Source organism: Somniosus microcephalus, chromosome 5, assembly GCF_052327205.1.
Source record: "Somniosus microcephalus isolate GS21.2 chromosome 5, FLI_Smic_1.0, whole genome shotgun sequence".
NCBI lineage: Eukaryota > Metazoa > Chordata > Chondrichthyes > Squaliformes > Somniosidae > Somniosus > Somniosus microcephalus.
The window spans coordinates 218,480,257-218,502,258 of NC_140991.1; the positions used below are offsets into that span (position 1 = coordinate 218,480,257).

The following is a 22,002-nucleotide window of genomic DNA, read 5'->3' on the forward strand; positions in this document are numbered from 1 at the left end:
CGCTGGAAAAAAGACGGGGGGTCCGTAAGCAGCTCTTGGGGCTGCTGGCTGACGACGGATCTCTGGTCTCGGATCCGGAGGGAATCAGCGCGGAGACCCGCGCCTACTACGGGGCTCTGTTCTCTCCAGATCCGTCCAGCGAGGATGCGCGCAGAGTTTTGTGGGAGGACCTGCCGAAGGTCAGCCCGGAGGGCGCCGAAAAATTGGAAGCTCCGCTAAGCCTGGTGGAGCTGACCGGCGCCCTCCGCCAGCTCTCTAGGGGAAAGTCCCCGGGGCTGGACAGGCTGACCGTGGAGTTCCACAGGGCGTTCTGGGACGTCTTGGGGGCGACTACGCGCGGGTCCTGGGGGAAAGTTTGGCGACCGGGGAGATGCCCCTCTCTTGGCGCAGGGCGGTCATTGTCCTGCTGCCTAAGAAGGGCGATCTCCGCCTCCTTAAGAACTGGCGCCCGGTCTCCCTCCTCAGCACGGACTATAAAATCTTTGCCAGGGCCATGCCTGCTCGCCTTGGCACCGTGCTGGCCCACATGATCCACCCCGACCAGTCCTACACGGTCCCGGGCCGGACCATCCACGATAACATCCATCTGGTCCGGGACCTGGTCCACCACTCCCAGAGGGCTGGTCTGTCGGTCGCCTTCCTTTCCCTGGATCAGGAGAAGGTGTTCGACAGGGTGGATCACGAGTATTTCTTCGGGACTCTGTGCGCATTCGGGTTCGGGACGCATTTCGTCGCCCGGATCCGACTTCTGTACGCTGCCGCGGAGTGTCTGATTAAAGTTAACGGGTCCTTGACGGCGCCCCTTCGCTTCGGGAGGGGGTGCGTCAGGGATGCCCCATATCCGGTCAGTTATACGCCGTTTGCGTGGAGCCATTCCTACGCCTCTTGCGGAAGAGGTTGACGGGACTGGCTCTGCAAGGGCCGGGCGTGGAGGTGGTCCTCTCGGCTTACGCCGATGACGTGCTCCTTACGGTCACGGATCCCGCTGACTTGCGGAGGATGTGGGAATGCCAGCAGATTTACTCGGACGCATCCTCCGCCAGGATCAACTGGGAGAAATGTTCCGGACTCCTAGTGGGTCAGTGGCGGGTGGACTCCCTGCCGGAGGAGTTCAGGCCTTTCGCCTGGAGCACCACGCACCTCCTCTATTTGGGAGTCTACCTTAGCCCTGCCGAGGACGCCTGGCCGGCGAACTGGCAAGAGCTGGAGGCCAAAGTCACCGCTCGCCTAGGACGCTGGACAGGACTGCTCCGAGTGTTGTCCTACAGGGGTCGAGCGCTGGTCATAAACCAGCTGGTGGCCGCCATGTTGTGGTACCGGTTGGTCACTTTGATCCCTCCCCCTGCGTTTGTCGCCAAGATGCAGAAGAAGCTCATCGACTTCTTCTGGGACAAAAGGAAGCACTGGGTCTCTGCCGCAGTTCTGTGTCTCCCGCTTAGGGAGGGCGGTCAGGCGCTGGTGTGCCTTCGCACCCAAGCTGCGACTTTCCGTCTTCAGACGCTGCAGAGATACCTGTACGTCGAGAATCCTCCGAGATGGTGTGCGCTGGCGACGTTTTTCTTCCGCCAGCTGCACGGCCTCAATTACGACACGCAGCTCCTGTTCGCGAAAGTGGGCGGCAGGCGTGCCGGCCTGCGGGAGCTGCCTGTCTTCTTCCAGGAACTACTATGGGTTTGGAACTACGTCGCTTCTAGGCGGAGCTCTCCCCCGTCAGGAGCGGTGGCTCTCCTTCGGGAGCCGCTGCTCAGGAATCCGCACCTCCACGAACGCGGGTTCGGGCGGCTGGCGGAGGGCAGGGCTGTGCCTGGCAAGGTGACCAGAGTCGGGGACCTGCTCGATGGCGGAGGAGCGGGCTGGATGGCGCCGGAGGAGCTGGCGCGGCGCCTGTCCTGGACCAATGTCCGGCTCGCGGTTGAAGCCATCGAATCAGTGAAAGCGGCACTGGGCCCCGACTCCACTAGGTGTATCGAGGCGGCTCAAGCCCATGGGGCGATCCCGTCTGAGCTTACCCCCGTTCAGACGGAATTCCTCAGCGGCGCCCAGTCCCGAAACTCCCCTCGGGAACCGGCGCCTCACAACTTGAGCCGTCTCGAGGAAATACCCTCCGTGCCTTTTCATTCCGCGCGGAGGGGTTTCCTGTACGGGCTGCTCCTGCACACTCTCCACTTTGCCATCTACGTCTACCGTCCGGACACGCCTTGGCGTGGCGTCTTGCCGACTGGCGGTGGTGGAGGGCCCCAATGGAGGGCTCTCTACGCGGGAGTCCTCCCTTGTTCCATCGGGGACTTGGCCTGGAGGGTGTTGCACGGAGCGGTCCCGTGCAATAAGGTTTTAAGTAGGTTCACGGACTCCCAGGCCGCCTGCATTTTTTGCGGCCTGGAGGAGTCCGCGTTTCACGTTTATATGGAGTGTGAGAGGTTGCAGCCCCTCTTTCACTACTTGAAGGGGCTGCTCCTCGATTTTTGGTTGCGCTTCAGTCCCACGCTCTTGATCTACGGTCACCCGGTGCGGAGGGGAGCGGACAGGTTGGAGGACCTCCTTGTGGGCCTGCTCCTGGGCCTGGCTAAAAGAGCCATCAATTGGTCCAGGCAGCGGGCGGTCGAGGGGGTCGTCCAGCCGGATTGCCTGCCTCTCTTCCGCGGCCATGTTCGCGCCCGGGTGGCCCTGGAGATGGAGCACGCGGTGTCCGCCGGCGTGCTTGAGTATTTCCGCGACCGGTGGGCGCCGCAGGGACTGGAGTGCATTATCAACCCGGAAAACCAAATTTTAATTTGATTTGTTAAGTTTTAGTTGAACTTTTGTTTATTTACAGCCCAATTGGGGTTTTTTTGGGTCCAAATAAAAGAGTACCCTCTGTTCAGTAAATACCTGTTATTATTGTTCTCCTGCAGTCCGTGTATTATTTATACTCGGACACTACAATAATGATGGTAGAATTAAATGTCGGACCAAAGTTAGGTGTTCCCTTTTGTGTAAGGATGACAACATGAATACAGTAAGGTGGATTCATGAAACATGGAAACATAGAAGATAGGAGCAGGAGTAAGCCATTCGGCCCCTCGAGCCTGCTCCGCCATTCAATGAGATCATGGCTGATTATCCAATTTCAGTACCCTGTCCCTGCCTTCTCCCCATATCCCTTGATCCCTTTAACCTTAAGAAATATATATATATGAATAATTGATTAGTATGAGTGTGCTGACCTGCCCATTCTTACCACTCTGCTCTCTGCATTAGGTTTAAAACCCATACCAGGAGTTTGATCTCATATTGTATGGTGACACTCCAGTGCATATTGAGAGAGTGCTGTATTGTTGGAGGTGCTCTCCTTTGGATGGCATTAAATTGAAGCCCCATGTATCTGTTCTAGTGGTTCAGGTGGATCCCATGGCAATACACAAAGAAGAGCAAGGCGTTCTCCTGGTGCACTGGCAAACAATGGCCCAGAAATTCGGGTCTCCACGGGTGAGTACGTACGGGGTACTCACCTGTAAGCCCAATGGAAATGCCGGTTTCCTGCATGCACTACGCATGCACAGGAAACCGGCACTTCCGTTCCCCTGAAAGAAGGGGTCCAGAGTTCGAACGCTGTGCGCGGGAGAGGCTGCACGTGCGCATCGAACTTCATTTTTTTTTGCAGGTTTTCCCGGTAGGGTAAGTCTGCAGAAGTTACACATTTAAAAAGCAGGGTTAAGGCCTGCTTTTTACAAGGTAAGTGGTGAATTAATTCAAATTAAAACATTTTTTCTACAGGTTTATTATTTTTAAATACTTTAAAGCAAGGTAAGTTTATTTTTAGCCCCGTTAGAAAATAAAATTATTTTTTTCAAAAATGTATATTATTGTTTAAAATAGTTAATTCATGTAATTTATAGTATACTAGCAGGAGTGCCCGGCGGTGCCAAGGCTTTTTCGAGGGCATGTTGTTGTTGGAAGAGAGAGAGAGAGCGACTGGGGGGAAGAGAGAGAGCGACTGGGGGGAAGAGAGAGCGACTGGGGGGAAGAGAGAGAGCGACTGGGGGAAGAGAGAGAGCGACTGGGGGGAAGAGAGAGAGCGACTGGGTGGAAGAGAGAAAGCGACTGGGGGGAAGAGGGGGGGAAGAAGAGGGGGGAGGGGGAAGGGGAGGGGAGGGGGAGGGGAGGAGGAGGGGGGGAGGGGAGGGGAGGAGGGGGGTGGGGAGGAAGATGGGGAGGGGGGAGGGGAGGGGGAGGGGGAGGAGGGGGAGAGGAGGCGGGGGGAGGGGAGGGGAGAGGGGGCGGGGGGGAGGGGAGGGGAGAGGGAGCGGGGGGAAGGGGGGGGAGTCCCCGAGCCCCGCCCCCCTGATCTCCCGAGGCTCCCCCCCCAATCTCCCGAGGCTCCCCCCCCCTCGATCTCCCGAGGCTCTCCCCCACCCCCCACCGATCTCCCGAGGCTCCCCCGCCCGCCCCGATCTCCCGAGCCCCGCCCCCCATCTCCCGAGCCCTGCCCCCCGATCTCCCGAGCCCTGCCCCCCATCTCCCGAGCCCCCCCCGATCTCCCGAGCCCCGCCCCCTCCGATCTCACGTGCCCCGCCCCCTCCGATCGCCCGAGCCCCGCACCCCCGATCGCCCGAGCCCCGCCCCCTGATCTATCGAGCCCCGCCCGCCCCGATCTCCCGAGCCCCGCCCCCCCGATCTCCTGAGGCTCGCCCCCCACCCCCCCCGAGGCTCGCCCCCCCCGATCTCCCGAGGCTCGCCCCCCCCGATCTCCCGAGGCTCGCCCCCCACTCCGCGAGGCTCGCCCCCCCCCCGAGGCTCGCCCACCCCCGAGGCTCGCTCCCCGCCCCCCCCGAGGCTCGCCCCGCAATCTCCCGAGGCTCGCCCCCCCCTCCCCCCCCGCGACCTCCCGAGGCTCGCCCCCCCCCTCCCCCCCCGCGATCTCCCGAGGCTCGCCTCTCCCGCGATCTCCCGAGTCTCGCCCCCCCCGCGATCTCCCGAGTCTCGCCCCCCCGCGATCTCCCGAGGCTCGCACCCCCTCCCCCCCCGCGATCTCCCGAGGCTCGCCCCCCCCCCGCGATCTCCCGAGGCTCACCCCCCCCGCGATCTCCCGAGGCTCGCCCCCCCCGCGATCTCCCAAGGCTCGCCCCCCCCCTCCCCCCCCCCCGCAATCTCCCGAGGCTTGCCCTCCCTCCCCCCCCGCGATCTCCCGCGGCTCGCCCCCCCCTCCCTACCCGCGATCTCCCGAGGCTCGCTCCACCCCCCGCGATCTCCCGAGGCTCGCCCCCCCCGCGATCTTCCGAGGCTCGCCCCCCCCGCCGCGATCTCCCGAGGCTCGCCCCCCCCCCCGCCATCTCCGGAGGCCCGATCTCTGGAGCCCCACCCCCCGCCCGAGCCGGCTTCAAGAGCAGAGAGACCCCGTCCCCCGCCCGAGCCCCGGTTGCCTTGGTAACCCTCCTCCGCCTCCCGATCTCTGGGCCTGAATGGCCGATTGCATTAACAAAGACCCTCCTCACCTGTCACGGAGTTGAAGTCTCCGAAACGGTGCCCCGGGCCTCTTCCCCCGCGCATTCAGGAGGCGCGGGGAAGAGAGAGAGAGACAGACTGGCGGGGGGGGGGGAAGAGTTAGACACCGCCGCGCTGCTGCTACGCGGAGCTCCGTGCCGCCACCGCCGCACCAGCCTTTACTAAGATGGCGGCGGTAGCGGCGCTCGGCTGAGGCCCGCCCCTCCAGCCTTCACAAATATGGCGGCGATCGGGGGCCACTTGTTGACTGAGGCCGGGAGGTGCCTAGCTCGGGCGTGGGTGTGGAGGAGAGGCCGAGGCTTCGAGGCCTACCTGGAAAAATGGGGAAAGATAGGAAAATTAATGAGATTCGATAAAAGATTTAGAAAGTAATTAACTTTTTTTAAAAACAATATGTGTTTTAAATGCAACGTTTTTTTTAAAGATGCAGAAAGCGGGAAAAAGAAAGGAAAAGTTTGGAATCAAGATGGCGGCGACTCACCTCGGTTCAGAACGATAAGGCCCGCCCACACATGCACCGATTGGTCGACCGTCAGGTGACCGATGCGTAGGATTGGTCAATCGTCCCGTCACTCGACCGTAGGAGGGCCCGGCCGCACGCGCCAGCAACCCGGCGTACGATTGGTCGACCTCGAGGTCACTCTGTCGCTAATGAGCAGATAATGAGATGCCAATGAGTGGAATGTTGAAGGTTTTTCGGATACTGCGGGCGCAATTTTTGTCCGGCCGAAACGTAAATACGCTTACCATCGTTTTGGAACGGCGAACTTTCTTTCGACGTAACGCACGCGTAGGTACACTCTGTAACTTTCGAGCGCATAGCCGGACAGACGCACACGTGAGGACAGACAGACAGACAGAAGGACAGACAGATAGACAGACAGAAAGAAGTATCCGTTTATATATATAGATTTAAAAAATGTGATGTTTTTAAAAAATTTATTTGAAGATTTAGTGCTGTTTTGGGGCTGTAGTATTTATAAGTTTTGACAGCTCTTCCTGTCAATCTTATGAATGGAGCATTCCCTGCTCCGATTGGCTCTCCATGGCCCATGTGATCCCAGGGGACGCATCGAACTAACTGCGCCCCTGGGATACCCCGGGGGCCCACAGCACACCGGCCGGCGCACAAGGTAAGTGCAGGTCGGGGGCTTGCACCCGCGGGAAGCCCCCGACCCGAATTTCTGGGCCATTGTTCTCTCAACAACATCACTAAAATTAGATTAACTGGTCATTTGTCTCATTGCCGTTTATGCGGTCTTGCTGTGTGAAAAATGGCTACATTTCTTGCCTATATAACAACGTGCTAGGTATTTCAAAAGTAGTTCATTGTATGTGTGGAACTTGGAGACATTTCTAAGAGGTATGATAAAATGCTATAGAAATACATGTTACTTTATGATTAGAGAATGAGCACTTAGAATTCAGCAAAGTTGCATTTTAATAAATTGATAAAAGCTGTTTGTTAAAGTATCTCTAAATAAAACAAATTTCAATTGAAAGCTGACTGTGTATCGCTCAGTTTTGGAAGACCATGTAGTTACTGCACATCATTGACTTAAATGAAAAGAAAACTAGTGGTAAATTCAGTTTTAATATTTTGAGAGAATACCTGACAACAGGCTACATTTAATGTCATGATATTAAAATAAGACAATAGTACATAGACTCTAGTGTGTTAATTAATATTGTCTGTACTGCAGGAGAACACATCTGGATTGTACTGGATGGTCCTGTTGATGCCATCTGGATTGAAAATTTAAACTCAGTGCTTGATGATAACAGAACCCTTACCCTGGCAAATGGTGATCGCATTCCCATGGCTCCAAACTGTAAAATTGTGTTTGAGCCACACAATATAGACAATGCCTCACCTGCAACTGTTTCTCGCAATGGCATGGTCTTCATGAGTTCGTCAGTCTTGAACTTCAGCCCCATCCTTGAGGTATGTAAGTCATATTTTTATTTTTATTTTTCTGGACAGTGAATATACTGTTGAGGTACTAAAACTTGTTCAATCCTTTATCTAATTTAAACTGTTTTTAGTATAATATGTGATGGTGAATTTCCACAGTGGTAACTTTGTCAGAAACATAGAAACATAGAAGATAGGAGCAGGAGTAGGCCATTTGACCCTTCGAGCCTGCTCCGCCATTCAATGAGATCATGGCTGATCATCCAAACTCAGTACCCTGTCCCTGCCATTTCCCCATATCCCTTGATCCCTTTAGCCTCAAGAAATATATCCAACTCTTTCTTGAATATATTTAATGAATTGGCCTCCACCACCCTCTGTGGCAGAGAATTCCATAGGTTCACCACTCTCTGGGTGAAGAAATTCCTCCTCATTTCGGTCCTAAATGGCTTACCCCTTATCCTTAGACTATGACCCCTGGTTCTGAACTCCCCGGCCATCAGAAACATCCTTCCTGCATCTAGTCTGTCCAGACCTGACAGAATTTTATAGGTTTCGATGAGATCCCCTCTCAATCTTCTAATCTTCTAAACTCCAAAGATTCGGAAATGCTTTCTACGCTGTTTCTTCAGGTTTTCCACAGCTCCTCTGCTGAAGTTACGGCAGCCCTTCAGGAGGACCCCGCAAAAATTCAATACCTTTATTTTTGAACACAGCTAACATTCAAAGTTAAAGTTAATTCCATATCTGCAAACAAAGTACAGGTAGACTATCCTTTATCCGAAAACCTCGGGACCAGCCGAGTTTCGGATAAAGGAGAATTTCGGATTTCGGAAGGTGGGTCGGCGGGGGTCCGCGGGGGGGGGGGGGTCGGCGGGGGGTTGTGCGCACGACTTACGCTGACACTCAGCGTAAGTCAGTCGGGGTCGGCGGGGGTCGGGGCCGGCGGGGGGGTCGGCGGTTGTCGGGGCTGGCGGGGTCGGCGGTTGTCGGGGCCGGCGGGGTCCGCGGGGGGGTCGGCGGTTGTCGGGGTCCGCGGGGGGGGGTCGGCGGTTGTCGGGGCTGGCGGGGTCGGCGGTTGTCGGGGCCCGCGGGGGGGTCGGCGGTTGTCGGGGCTGGCGGGGTCGGCAGTTGTCGGGGCCGGCGGGGTCCACGGGGGGGTCGGCGGTTGTCGGGGCCCGCGGGGGGGGTCGGCGGTTGTCGGGGCCGGCGGTTGTCGGGGCCGGCGGGGTCCGCGGGGGGGTCGGCGGTTGTCGGGGCCGGCGGGGTCCGCGGGGGGGTCGGCGGGGGGGGTCGTGCGCACGACTTACCCTTTATCCGAACTTCCGAAACCGGAACCCTCTAAAAACCGAAGGTTTTTTCGTTCGTACGCACGACTTACGCTGAACGAAAAAACCTTCGGTTTTTAGAGGGTTTCGGTTTTCGGAAGTCCGGATAAAGGGTAGTCTACCTGTAATACTGTACAGGAATCACTCGCTGGAACTTTCAACTGTGGCAGCAGAGTAAAACAGGAGATAGTGGTTATAGACCGTGCCTAATTGGTCAATGGAAAGGAAAATTAGCGGCATGTATAATGGGCAGCTGATCAGCTATCGCACATTTTATGTCCCTGCCGAAGTTAAAAGTTTTACCCAATAAATCTCATTACAGAGTTTTTGTCTGAAATTATAAAATGCTAAAGACGGTGAGTTGTGATATGTTTGCTTTTTCAGTTTAAGTACATATATATAAATAATACCTATGTATGTAGCCTAGTAAATTAGGGAAATATTACTCTCTGACTTGTTCAACTTAGGGTTGGCTGAAGAAACGGTCACTACAGACAGCGGAGATTCTACGAAAATTATTTGCAGAATCCTTTGCTGAGCTGTATCGCTTTAGTATCCAGTCACTGGAATATAAGATGGAAATGTTGGAGGCTTTTATCATCATGCAAAGCATTAACATGCTCGATGGCCTTATTCCCCCAAAGGTGAGTAAATGGATTCCATCTACATCATAATGATATACTTGCTCAGTAAAATTATATACAAGTGTTGCTCTACAATAATTTTCGTTTTGACCACTAATGAGGTAATTGGGCAATGCATAAAACACTAAAATTCACCTATATATTTAAAAGAGGTTCACGTAGTACAGGTCACATGTTAAATGTGTCTGAAACATTGTAAATCATCTGACACATTTTGATGATTGGTGTAAATCATTCCTGCAGTTCCATGTTTGAATCTCTCTAATCAGGGTATGGTAGCATAGTGGTAATGTTACTGGACTAGTAATCTGGCAGCCTTGATTAGTGATCTGGAGACATGAGTTCAAATCCTACCATGGGGAATTTAAATTCAGCTCATTAAATAAATCTGGAATAAAAAGCATTGGATTGTTGTAAAAACTCATCTGGTTCACTCATGTCCTTTAGGGAAGGAAATCTGCTGTCCTTGTCCAGTCTGGCCTATATGTGACTCCAGACCTACAGCAATGTGGTTGACTCTTAACTGCCCTCTGAAATGGTGGCTCACTGCCTTAAGGGCAATTAGGGATGGGCAATAAATGCTGGCCTTGCCATCGACTCCTGTGAATGAATGAATAAAAAAAAAAATCAGGTTTTTGTCCCTGCCACAGTACTTTATCGAAGTCACAAATGCCATCCTATACTATCTTATCTTATCCCCACTGACTCCCACAGCTTCCTCCCACCCCACTTCCTGTAAAGACTCTATTCCATTCTCTGTCTCCGTCGCATCTGCTCTGATGATATCACATTTCATGCTAGTGCTTCCGATAATGTCTTCCTTTTTCATAGCACTGGAGAAGTATCTTTGTCTTTTTGACATTTCAAGATGAATAGTACAGGCAGTAACTGTAGTGTATGTACCTTTAAGAGAGAACTACTTTTACAGCTCCTGTATACTGTAGTACCGGCAATGACCACACCTGTATATAAGCCTTGAGCATGCCTCTGTACCCCAGTCTTGAGACTACCCTACTCCAGTAAATACCTGTTGATTGTTAAGTTACAGCATCCGTGTGGTTATTGAAAAACATCATATTCTCAGAATCACGGATCTAACAGTGGCGATGAGTGTCGATTCGAATCTACCTGCAACTCTGCATTTCCCTTCGAGGATTCGCTTCGGGAGGGCGGTGGAAGAAAGTCGAGGCCAGAAGCACGGGCGTCGACCACGAGCAACCGCCCAGTCGCCCGGCAGAGAGTGAACATCGCAGGGGAGGCTGTGGAGAGCCAGGCTTGGTTCCCCAGCCACGATGATCAGCAATAGACTGACGACAGGTACAGCGCAGACCCTTCCCGGACAGCGGGGGCTGGAGCCGACCGACGGCGGAGAAAAAGCCGAGCAGCGTCGACGGGGTAAGACAGAGGGTGAAGCGCACAGGGCGCAGCCGGGGGTTGAAAACCGAGCGGCGTTGAGGAAAAACAAAATGGAGAGAGAGAGGGTAAAGCAGCAGCCGGGTTCAGGACCGAGCGGCGGAAACGGGAAAGGCGCACAGGAAAAAAAAACTGCGCAGAGCACAGCCAGGGCTCAAGGGCTGAACAGTGTCTGCAGGGAGAAGAAGGGAGAGCGCGGGAGACGCCATTGAGCCGCGGAGAAGAAAGAAGAGCGCGGGAGACACCATTTTTAGAAGCCGCAGCGGAGAAGGGCGAGCGCAGGAAGAAAGGAAAGCGCGGGACATGCCATTTTGTGCCAGCGGAGAAGAAGGGAAAGCGCGGGAGACGCCATTTTTGACAGTTAAATCACACCCAGGGATGCCGAAGAGTGGCAGTATCTCTACGTTCGACAATGAAGTCGAAGATTGGGCGACATATGTGGAACATATTGAGGTGTACTACAGGGCGAATGAAGTGCCAAATGCTAGGATAGCACTGGTTTTGTTAAATTCCATGGGTGCAAAAACTTATGGGTTACTGCGAAACCTAATAACCCCAGAGAAGCCTGTGAACAAGAATTTCGAAAGCATAGTAGAAATCCTGCAGGACCACTTAAACCCCACACCGCTGCTGATTGCAGAATGATTTAAGTTCCATAAAAGGAACCAACACAAAGACGAAAGCAATGCTGAGTACTTAACAGAACTGCGTAAGCTATCAGAACACTGCCAGTTTGGAGCGGGACTAGCAGATACGTTAAGGGACAAGTTTGTGTGTGGGCTGCAAAGTGAAGGAACCCAGAAACGGCTTCTATCAGAAAAGGATCTTACGCTGGACAAGGCTTTCAGTATGTCAGTATCACACGAAGCAGCCGCAAGGGGCGCTGCAGAGATACAACGGAGACCGCAAGAATATGGCACCAATGAAATGCCCTATGGAACAGGGAAGTGCTATCGCTGCGGCAGAACAACACACGACCAGAAGGATTGTTGGTTCAAGGACCAAGTGTGCAGACAGTGTGGAAAAGCAGGACACATAGCAAGAGTCTGCATGTCTGGGAAGAAAACCAACAGCAAGAAATCTCCACAGGAGAAGTACAAAAAGGTACACAAGGTAATGGACAGTAGTTCAGACGAACAGAAAAGTGACACAGACTCCGGAAGCAAGGAGCTGGGTTGTCTGAAACTACATAAGGTAACCAAAATGGAGGATCACCAGACTATCTGGGTTACACTCAAGATAGACGGAGTCCAAGTGAAAAGGGAATTGGACACAGGATCAGCCCTAACAGTCATAAACCAAAGGGACTACAAGCGGCTATTTTCACATATACCCTTGAAAGCTACAGAGATTGTCTTGAAGACGTACACGGGGCAAAAAGTCTACCCCAAAGGAAAAATAAGGGTGAAAGTGATATATAAAGGCCAAGAAATACCTAAAATGGACATATATGTATTGCCAGATGGAGGACCACCACTACTAGGACGTGAATGGATCCGGAAGACACAATTAGATTGGCATTCCATACAGGCACTGAAGGTTGAGGCCAAAAAGGATGACGACGTCACACCTGGACGACTGTCAAAAATGCTAACTGACGCAAAAGAAGTGTTCCAGGAGGGACTCGGAACACTAAAAGGCATAACAGCAACGATTAAAATAGAGGAAAATGCAAGCCCAAAGTTTCTTAAGGCCAGACCAGTGCCTTATGCGATCAGATCAGCTGTCGAAGCAGAGCTGGAAGGGTTGGAACATTCAGGAGTACTGTCAAAGTAGACTGGAGCGAGTGGGCTACACCCATCGTTCCTGTAATGAAGAGGTCGTTGAGTAATACGCCTGGGGAACCAAAGAAGGTCCGCATCTGTGGGGATTTTAAGGTGACAGTGAACCTAGTCCTTCACACGGTACAATATCTGCTTCCACGAATTGAGGATATTTTTGCCTCGCTATCTGGAGGTAAACGCTTCACCAAAATTTATCTAGCCCAGGCGTACTTGCAAATGGAGGTAGAAGAAGCCTCGAAACAACACCTTATGATTAACACTCATAAAGGTCTCTATCAATACAACCGGCTGGTGTTCGGGGTAGCATCAGCTCCGGCTATTTGGCAAAGGGCGATGGATCAAGTCCTGCAAGAGATTCCAGGGACCCAGTGTTATTTGGATGACATCCTGGTCACGGGTGAAAATGACAGTGATCACATCGCCAACTTGGAGAAGGTGCTCACCAGATTAAAGGAATATGGGCTACGAGCTAATCGCCACAAGTGCGAGTTTTTCCAGAAGCAGATCTCGTATTGTGGCCACGTCATCGATGAAGAGGGGTTACATAAGTCCCCTGAAAAGATTGAGGCAGTAGTCAAGGCTCCAGCACCGGAAAATGTGTCACAACTGAGGTCGTTCCTCGGGCTGGTAAACTACTACCATAAGTTCTTACCAAATTTGTCCACGGTATTACACCCACTGAACACCCTACTGCAAACAGGGGTACCATGGAAGTGGAATGACGAACATAGACGAGCTTTCCAGAAGTGTAAAGAATTGATCACATCAAAAGAGGTGTTGGCCCATTTCAACCCAGCACTACCAATTCGGTTGGCATGTGATGCATCACCCTATGGTATTGGAGCGGTACTGTCGCACAAATTCCCAGACGGGCTGGAGAGGCCAGTAGCCTTTGCGTCTCGGTTACTAACCTCAGCCGAGCGCAACTACGCCCAGATTGACAGGGAGGCCCTCAGCCTAGTATGGGGAGTAAAAAATTCAACCACTATCTGCATGGGCAGAAGTTCACCTTGCTGACTGACCACCAACCACTTGTCTCCATCTTTAATCCTAAGAAGGGCGTTCCAGTGATGACTGCACAACGGTTACAAAGATGGTCCCTGTTTCTAGGGGCGAATCAATATGAAATAGAATATAAAGGCACGAAACAGCATGGAAACGCTGATGGGCTATCGCGCCTGCCACTGCCTACTGTGGAGGAAGCACCTGCAGTGGACCCCATCGAGATATTTTTTTTGTCAATAATTGAACGATTGCCCAGTAACGAACGCGGATATAAAGAAGGAGACCCGCAATGATCCGATGCTGTCTCGGGTATATGATTTGACGGTGAGGGGATGGCCAACACATGGCGACTCACTGTTGCCAGCATTCTCATCCAGAAGAGAACAGCTGTCAGTTTGCCAGGGGACAGTGATGTGTGGATCCAGAGTGGTGATTCCACCCAAGTTAAGGGAGAGGGTGCTAAATGAGCTTCATGAAGGTCATCTGGGGGGAGTGAAAATGAAAAGCCTTGCTAGGGCTTATGTGTGGTGGCTGGGAATCGATCAACAAATCGAAGACCTAACCAAAAGCTGCTCAGGATGCCAGAAGGTCCAAAATGTACCACCACATGCCCCTCTACACCCATGGGAGTGGCCCTCCTCTCCATGGCAACAGGTGCATATGGATTTCGCTGGGCCATTCATGGACTCAATGTTCTTAATAGCAGTGGATGCTCATTCGAAATGGCCTGAGGTGATAAAAATGTCCTCAACCACTACAGAGAAAACGATTGCAGTCCTACGGACCATATTTGCCAGGAACGGCTTGCCAGAGCAGATTTGCTCTGATAATGGACCACAGTTTGTGTCCGAAGAGTTCTGAAAATTTATGAGAAGGAATGGGGTAAGGCATTACACATCCGCCCCGTATCATCCAGCCACAAATGGATTGGCTGAGAGGTTCGTACAAACCTTTAAGAAGGCGATAAAGGCCATGTGCGATGAGGAAATTCCACTACAGCATAAGGTGGACAATTTCTTATTAGCCTACCGAAACGCGACACATGCAGTTACCAACCAGACCCCGGCCATGATGTTCTTTAACCGAAGGTTGAGATCTCGTCTGGACTTGATCAGACCAAATGTGCGAAGAAATGTTGAAGACAAACAATTCCAGCACATCAATGAGAAGCCGACAAGGAGCTTCAACGTAGGACAACCAGTCTTGGCCCGTGACTACCGAACAGAGAAATGGCAACCCGGAACGATATGCACAAGGCAGGGACCATTAATGTACACAGTGGATGTCGGGGAGAACATTGTGAGACGCCACGTCGATCAGATCTTAGCGTCACAGGAACGAGTCAACCCCATGTCTCGCGTCCCTGGGGATGAACCCGACATACCGGTAGCATCTACCTCAAACAGTAGCAGCGGAAACGGATGAAATAACCGACGAAAAGGGGCCAGAATCGCCTCCGCACCAAGAACAAGAACCTCAGGAAAGGCGCTATCCCGAAAGGATCAGGAAGCCGCCCCAAAGACTGAATCTATAAATGGACTATTGTTGTTTAATGTACATGTTAAAGTGTTAATTGTTATTTGAATATTATGGGTACTACTAATCTAAAAGGGGAGGAACTGTAGTGTATGTACCTTTAAGAGAGAACTACTTTTACAGCTCCTGTATACTGTAGTACCGGCAGTGACCACACCTGTATATAAGCCTTGAGCATGCCTCTGTACCTCAGTCTTGAGACTACCCTACTCCGGTAAATACCTGTTGATTGTTAAGTTACAGCATCCGTGTGGTTATTGAAAAACATCATACTCTCAGAATCACGGATCTAACAGTAACTACTGTAAGTATATTGTTTGTACTAAGTAAATTCACTTATTGGTTTATAGCCTCATCCATGGCCCAAAATCATATATTCAATATAATTACCAAAGACAAGGAGAACATGTGATGGGATGTAAACTGGAATAGGGGGAATTTTGCCGGCGCTCAGGGGGCGGGTTTGGAGGCGGGACATCTGGCAAAATTGCAAAGATTGACAGCAGGTCGGAAACCCACTGTCAACCCGCCTCCAATCAATCTTCCCAGGTGTCGGGTCCCCGATTTGTGCATGGACCCGACACCTAGCTGTGGGAAGAAGATTATAGGCACTTAACTGCTTGTTAACAGGCAGTTAAGAGGATTTTTGCAATTTTGACAGGTCTACTGCAGGCTTCTCGATGTCCAGACACCACGCCAGGTAAGTGTGGCGTGCTGTGGGTCTACTATAATGTTTGTGCATTGATGACAGCTGCAGAAGTGGTGTGAAGGATCCAATGGTACACTGGTGAGTTGCAGAGGTAAGAAAATGTTGGGAAAATAATTTTTTATGTATTTAGACTTTTCTGTAAGTGACAAGTTTTGAAGTGTTTGTGTAGTCCCACCTCATTGGCCGAACCTCTCTCACCAGTGACAGATCTCTTCTGTAACCTCACCTGCAGCTGCCATCTGTTCTAGCCTAAGGAGGAAGTCACTGGAGAGCCTGGATGCAAGGGCTAACCTTTGTACAGTGATTGTCAGTGTTTGCAGCACCTCAATGCTGTCAAACACTGAAAAATCATCTGTCCAAAAAAATTGTGTGTGGTCCCTTTTAAGAAAACCGGCAGATGACACATCATCAACTGATGTCATCTAACACCGGCTTTTCCTTAATTGGCCGCCAAGCCCGCAAGGTGGGCTTAACAAGGCCAATTGATGCAAAGCCGCATCGAGAGGAAAGATCGCGGCCATAGTGGCAAGGGTTCTCTGTTCAATCCCTGTATCTTGCTACATTTACCTAGATTTTGGGAAGACTAAGGCACATTCAGGTTCCAAGCAGATGGAAGTTCTATTTATGGGAATGATCACTGAATCTAAACCTAAGTAGTATATCTAGCGTAAAATGTAACAATCACCTTTCATTTTTGGTTTATATTGAGCATTTATGTTGAGATCCCCAAATCCATTCCCTGCCAACCTACAGAAATTTTTTTAAAAGATCATTAACTAATGAATGAATTAATTAAACACTGAATAAAGGAAAAGATAAACGGTAGTGATCCACACTGACTCGGAGGGAACCACCCGACCAAAGCACTTTACAGAATCAGGTTTTTCCTTTCTCTACTCTCCACCCCCACAAAGATGAGTATTCAGTTGCACACCTAAGGGCCTATAGTTTTGTAGGCCTCAAGGATAGAGAATTTTATTGAATCACTTTAAAATATTTTAACCAGAATATATTTTCCACTCCTCCAAGTCTGATCATTGCCAGAGCATCTCTAGCAATAGTTTCTCTTCTACCCCACGCACTGTCACCTCAGGAGTCTCCCAAGGATTCATCCTTTGCCCCACCTTTACCTCATCTACATGCGGCACATTGGGAATATCAGCCCAGAAATTGGATATTGCTCGAAAACAGGCGGTGTCATGACCCAGCACTATTTAGCTGCGCCAGGTCAAAGTGGTCTAGGTAGCAGGCAAAATTCATACTCGGTACTCATTTACATGATTGTAGTGCTGATCTCAGTGCTAAAACCGCTGCTCATTGGCTTACTGCTCAACAGGTGAGCCAACATCGGGTGCAGTCTAATTCCAAGTCATGTTTGGCCGAGGCTTTCTCCACTACTTAAAGGGGAGGTTCTTTGATACAACAGTACCACATTGTCATTCCATTTGGAGTACCGCTTGGAAGCAGAACTAATTAGGAAGAGATGGCTGAACAGCAGCAGAGGGAGCGAGCAACACAATTCTCAGATGCGGCTCTGGAGGCACTGGTGGTGGCCATGGGGAGGTGGCGGGCTGTCCTCTTCCTGCAAGCCGGTAGGAAGCCATCGGCCCATACATGTAGAAGGCTCTAGCAGGAGATATTTGCTTACGTAACAGCCAACAATGTGATCCTCAGGTCTTGGATCCAATGCCGCCAAACATTTAATGACCTCACACGGCAGGTTAAGGTGAGTGAAGGCTTCAGCAAATGCCATATCCTACCATCTGCACTGCAAGCCTCACATACTACTCAATGCACCACATCCCCAGCACTCACCTACCAACAATCTCTAGCTATCAACACTCAGACCTCACAGTCATAGCTTCACTTCACCCTCACAAACTTACCACTGCTGCAACACTCACACCTACATCTCACACCTTGCACACACTGATAGCTATTCAGCTATGGCAGGCACAATACCCACACTCTGACACACTTCCTTTTTTCTTGCAGGCTAAGGTCGTGCACAATCATGATACAGGCCTTGAACCAATTGGTAAGACAGTGTGATTGACATAATTGGACGGGAAGTCACCGAGGCCGCGGCAATGGGCAATGTTGAAGCCCTTGGGGACAACAACAATGTGCTCATTCCTAATCCTACTTCTCACATCCCACTTCCCCCTCATCCCACAATATGACTGTATGCATACAGATCTTGCTTTCCTCTGCCCCCCACCCGCCACCACAACCCGACCCTTGTGCCTTTCTGCTTTCAAATAAACAAGAACAAGTAGTCGCAGAGCCTACCCCTGAGGCCATGGAGGAGAGCAAGGAAGAAGAAGACACACCATCGCTGCATTTGTCACTCACAGACACCAGCTCAGAAAATGGCACTGTGCGGAAAGATAACTTACTACCGCCCACTTCTGTCGCTATCATAGCCCATTTGACACTGAAACCCTCATCCATTTCTACGTCACCTCCAACGTGACCATTCCAGTGCTCTCCTAGCTTCACCCTCCATAAGCTTCAGCTCATCCAAAACTCTGCTGCCCAATTCCTATCCCACACCAAGGGAATAATTTTAACCTAATCTGTTTGGCGGGAAATGGACGGGATCAGATTGGCCTCGGTTTTACACTCTGCCTGATTTTACTTTCCACTAATTCCTGCCAGAAATGCACACATTTGTTCACATGTTCCTGGTTAGGGCAAGTAGGTGTTTATCTGTGTTGATTTCTAGACAGTGATATATAAAGAATAGGCACTTGTGCATGGAGCTAGAGCACCAGTGTTGACTGAACAACTGTTCTCCAACATGAATTACAGCTGTTGGGAGATGAGGGGAGAAAATCAGAGGAAAAGTGGAAGGATCAAAACCATTTTTTTGAAAAGAAAGTAGAGTCTTGCTGTGTAGACTGGAGGATAAGTTCATCTATCCCATGATGGTCCCAGCAGGAAACCATGCTCAAAGGGAGTGTGGGATGGAGATAATGCTATAAGACTGCAGTGTTGACTTTTTGTTATGCTGAATTTAGAATGTGTAGTATTTCAGAATGTACTGAATGTGGAATTTCCTCCTAAGAATCTTATGCCTGAAAATTGGGTTAATTACCACCACCGGTTTGCACTGCTACCCTGGCGAAAAATGGCAGCTGCCACTTTGCCGCCCTTCTCTGGCGCGGGACTCAGTGGCCACCATTTTGGTGAGGGATTCTAGATGTAAATGAAGAGAGGGTGACCTGCATGCCGACTTAGCGTCACCCTCTGCAACTTCGACCGTAGCACTGAGTTCAGTGCTGGGTCCTAAGCTCGCTCTGAAAAGGGAGCATTCAGCAGACTGACAAACGCTGTCAGCACCTCTTAAGGGGACACACACATCTTTCAGGTAAGATTGCATTTAAGGTTTTGGATGTGAGTTGATTAGATTTTATTGAAGTAGAGACTTGGTGCAATACATGTTAAAAGTTTTTTTAAGTGTGCAGGGAGTGCTGCTGGATGCTTGCAAGGCCTCGGATGGTAAAGGAAGGCCTCTGAGAAGACAGAAAATGCTGCAAATACTCAGCAGGCCAGGCAGCATCCGTGGAGAGAAACAGCGTTCACATCTCAGATTGAGATACTGTCTGACCTGCTGATTATTTCCAGCTTTTTATGCTCTTATTATAGCATCCGATTGCAGAGGGAAGAGGAGGACGCAGAAGTGGAAGAAGCAGAAGAGGATGAAGCAGAAGGAAGGATGCAACCCAGACAGCCTCTTTCTGGCTGAGATCAGCCTGCAGTACCAGTGACCACAACCCCAATTCCCCTTTCAACATTTGTCCTGCACCTTACCTTCCCTCTGTTACTGAACATCACAGCGTTCTCTTGGCCACAATGTTGAAATAAAAGCCACCACAAAGCAAACTTTCCACTCCAACTTTATACCTATATCCATCCAATATGACATCAAGAAAACAACTCATCACCCTTATGCATTTCCTTAGGGATTGCCTTGTGTGTGCCTTTGCCTATCCTACTGATGTCATGCAGTGCTACCCCAGTGGCTGCAGCATGGTTGGTGGAAGGCTGCAGACTTTCACTGGGGGACACTGCAAAAAGCCTTGCAGGATGACCTTGAGGAGCTGGGAGTGTGAAATCGAGTGACGTTGTTTCTTCTTCTCCTTCTTCTCCCTCTTCTTCTTCTCCCTCTTCTTCTTCAACCACTGGCTAGACAGGCTGCATTTCTTGGGTGTGTGAAATAAGGAAGGCACAAGGGTGGAGTTGTGGTGAGGGGAGGGCAGGAAAGCAAGAGGTGCAGGCATCTTGTATCCCTTCAGGCCTGCCGCTGGTCAAGGGCTCAGCCATGCCCCTGCCAAGAATGGCCAGCAACATCTCTTCCAAGTGGGTGAGGTGAAGCTAGGAATGGGAGGTGTGCCTCATGTTTGGTATAGATTGTTGCTATGTGAGTGATTTGGGGGGGGGGCTGGTGGTTGGTGGGATCATGCATTGAGAAGTGTGTGAGGCTAGTGGTGCAGTTGATAGGAGATGGCTTTTGAAGAAGCATTCACTGACCTTGACCACTGGTCTGAGCTCATGAAGCTTCTTTGGGCACTGGAGCCAGGTCGTGGGGGCGACACTGCTGGCAGTGACGGCTTTAGTGATCTGGTCCCACATTATTCTTTCTGGAGGGCCTCCTGGCACCTGTGGGTAGAGGATCTCTCTTGCAGTGTTGACCTCCTGCACAAAGCTGGAGTGCTGCGTGTGAGACCCTGGGTGCCTCTTCCCTGGCTTGCTGAGCCATTTGTGTTAGTGCTGAAGCACTTTTGCCATTTTTGTAGGTGCGGAAGGGAATTCAGCTTTAAGAGCTGAAGATTCCCATTTGGGAATTATTTTTACTTTTTTTTCAGAAGGCATTTGAGCTGTATGGGCTAAAAACTGCCTATTTTTAGATTTTTATTTTTTTCATTTCAGAAGGTAGTTCCCCTTTCAGAGACTGAACTGCTTTCTGAAATGACACCCTCGCTTTCAGAGCAGGCTGTTCTTGCAGCAATGACACTATGGCCACGCTACGTTGGGGTCTCCTGCCGGGACGAACGCCACCAGGACGGCGTTGAATAGTGAGTTTAGCGCTGGGCTAATGTTAATTAGTCCCCATCGCCAATTTTCGGTCCTGGCAGCGCCACCATTTTCGGCAGCTGATAACACCGGCCCACAGCGGCACTGCTATCGAATTTTTAGCCCTTAGTTTATGTGAATGTTCGAGGTTTTTTTTTTACCCATTAATGAAATATTTCAGCATTGAAGAATTTTTAATAGAATGTTCATTGGAAAATAATTGGCTTGCACAGTATTATATATTTCATGCACTGATCATTTAATGATTTGTTAGAAAAACTGCAAATATTCAAAGTAAAAAAGTTACTAAATGTTGGTGTTGTTTCTAGGGAAAATCTTTCTATGAGTTAAATAAAATTGAATTGGAAAATATTGTTAAATTGTCAACATTTTCCACCAATACCATCTTTAGGGAACTATTGACAAAGTTTAAAAACCTTTAAATGGTTCTTGGAAAATAATTTTTAATTTTTTAATTTATTTTTATTCATTGATGGGATGTGGGCGTTGCTGGCTAGCTACGCCTGCATTTAGTGCCCATCCCTAATTGCCCTTGAGAAGATGGTGGTGAGCCGCCTTCTTGAACCGCTGCAGTCCATATGGTGTAGGTACACCCACAATGCTGTTAGGAAGGGAGTTCCAGGATTTTGGCCCAGCGACAGTGAAGGAATGGCGATACAGGTCCAAGTCAGGATGTGGCTTGGAGGGGAACTTGTAGATGGTGATGTTCCCATGCGTCTGCTGCCCTTGTCCTTCTAAGTGGTAGAGGTCGCGGGTTTGGAAGGTGCTGTTGAAGGAGCTTTGGCGAGTTGCTGCAGTGCATCTTGTAGATGGTACACACTGCAGCCACGGTGCACCGGTGGTGCAGGGAGTGAATGTTTAAGATGGTGGATGGGGTGCCAATCAAGCGGGCTGCTTTGTCCTGGATGGTGTCGAGCTTCTTGAGTGTTGTTGGAGCTGCACTCATCCAGGCAAGTGGAGAGTATTCCATCACACTCCTGACTTGTGCCTTGTAGATGGTGGAAAGGCTTTGGGGAGTCAGGAGGTGAGACACTCGCTGCAGAATACCTAGCCTCTGGCCTGCTCTTGTAGCCACAGTATTTATATG

At 50.7% G+C, this 22,002-nt stretch overlaps 1 protein-coding gene across 1 annotated transcript in view; it reads left to right on the forward strand.

The window, feature by feature from the left end:
- Positions 1-22,002, forward strand: part of dnah5 (dynein, axonemal, heavy chain 5) — a 754,701-nt gene that overhangs the window by 493,777 nt on the left and 238,922 nt on the right. The window contains exons 43-44 of the mRNA XM_085988698.1: positions 7,185-7,426; positions 9,192-9,368. Coding sequence (XP_085844824.1) covers positions 7,185-7,426; positions 9,192-9,368 — 419 coding nt within the window. The remainder of the gene's footprint in view (positions 1-7,184; positions 7,427-9,191; positions 9,369-22,002) is intronic.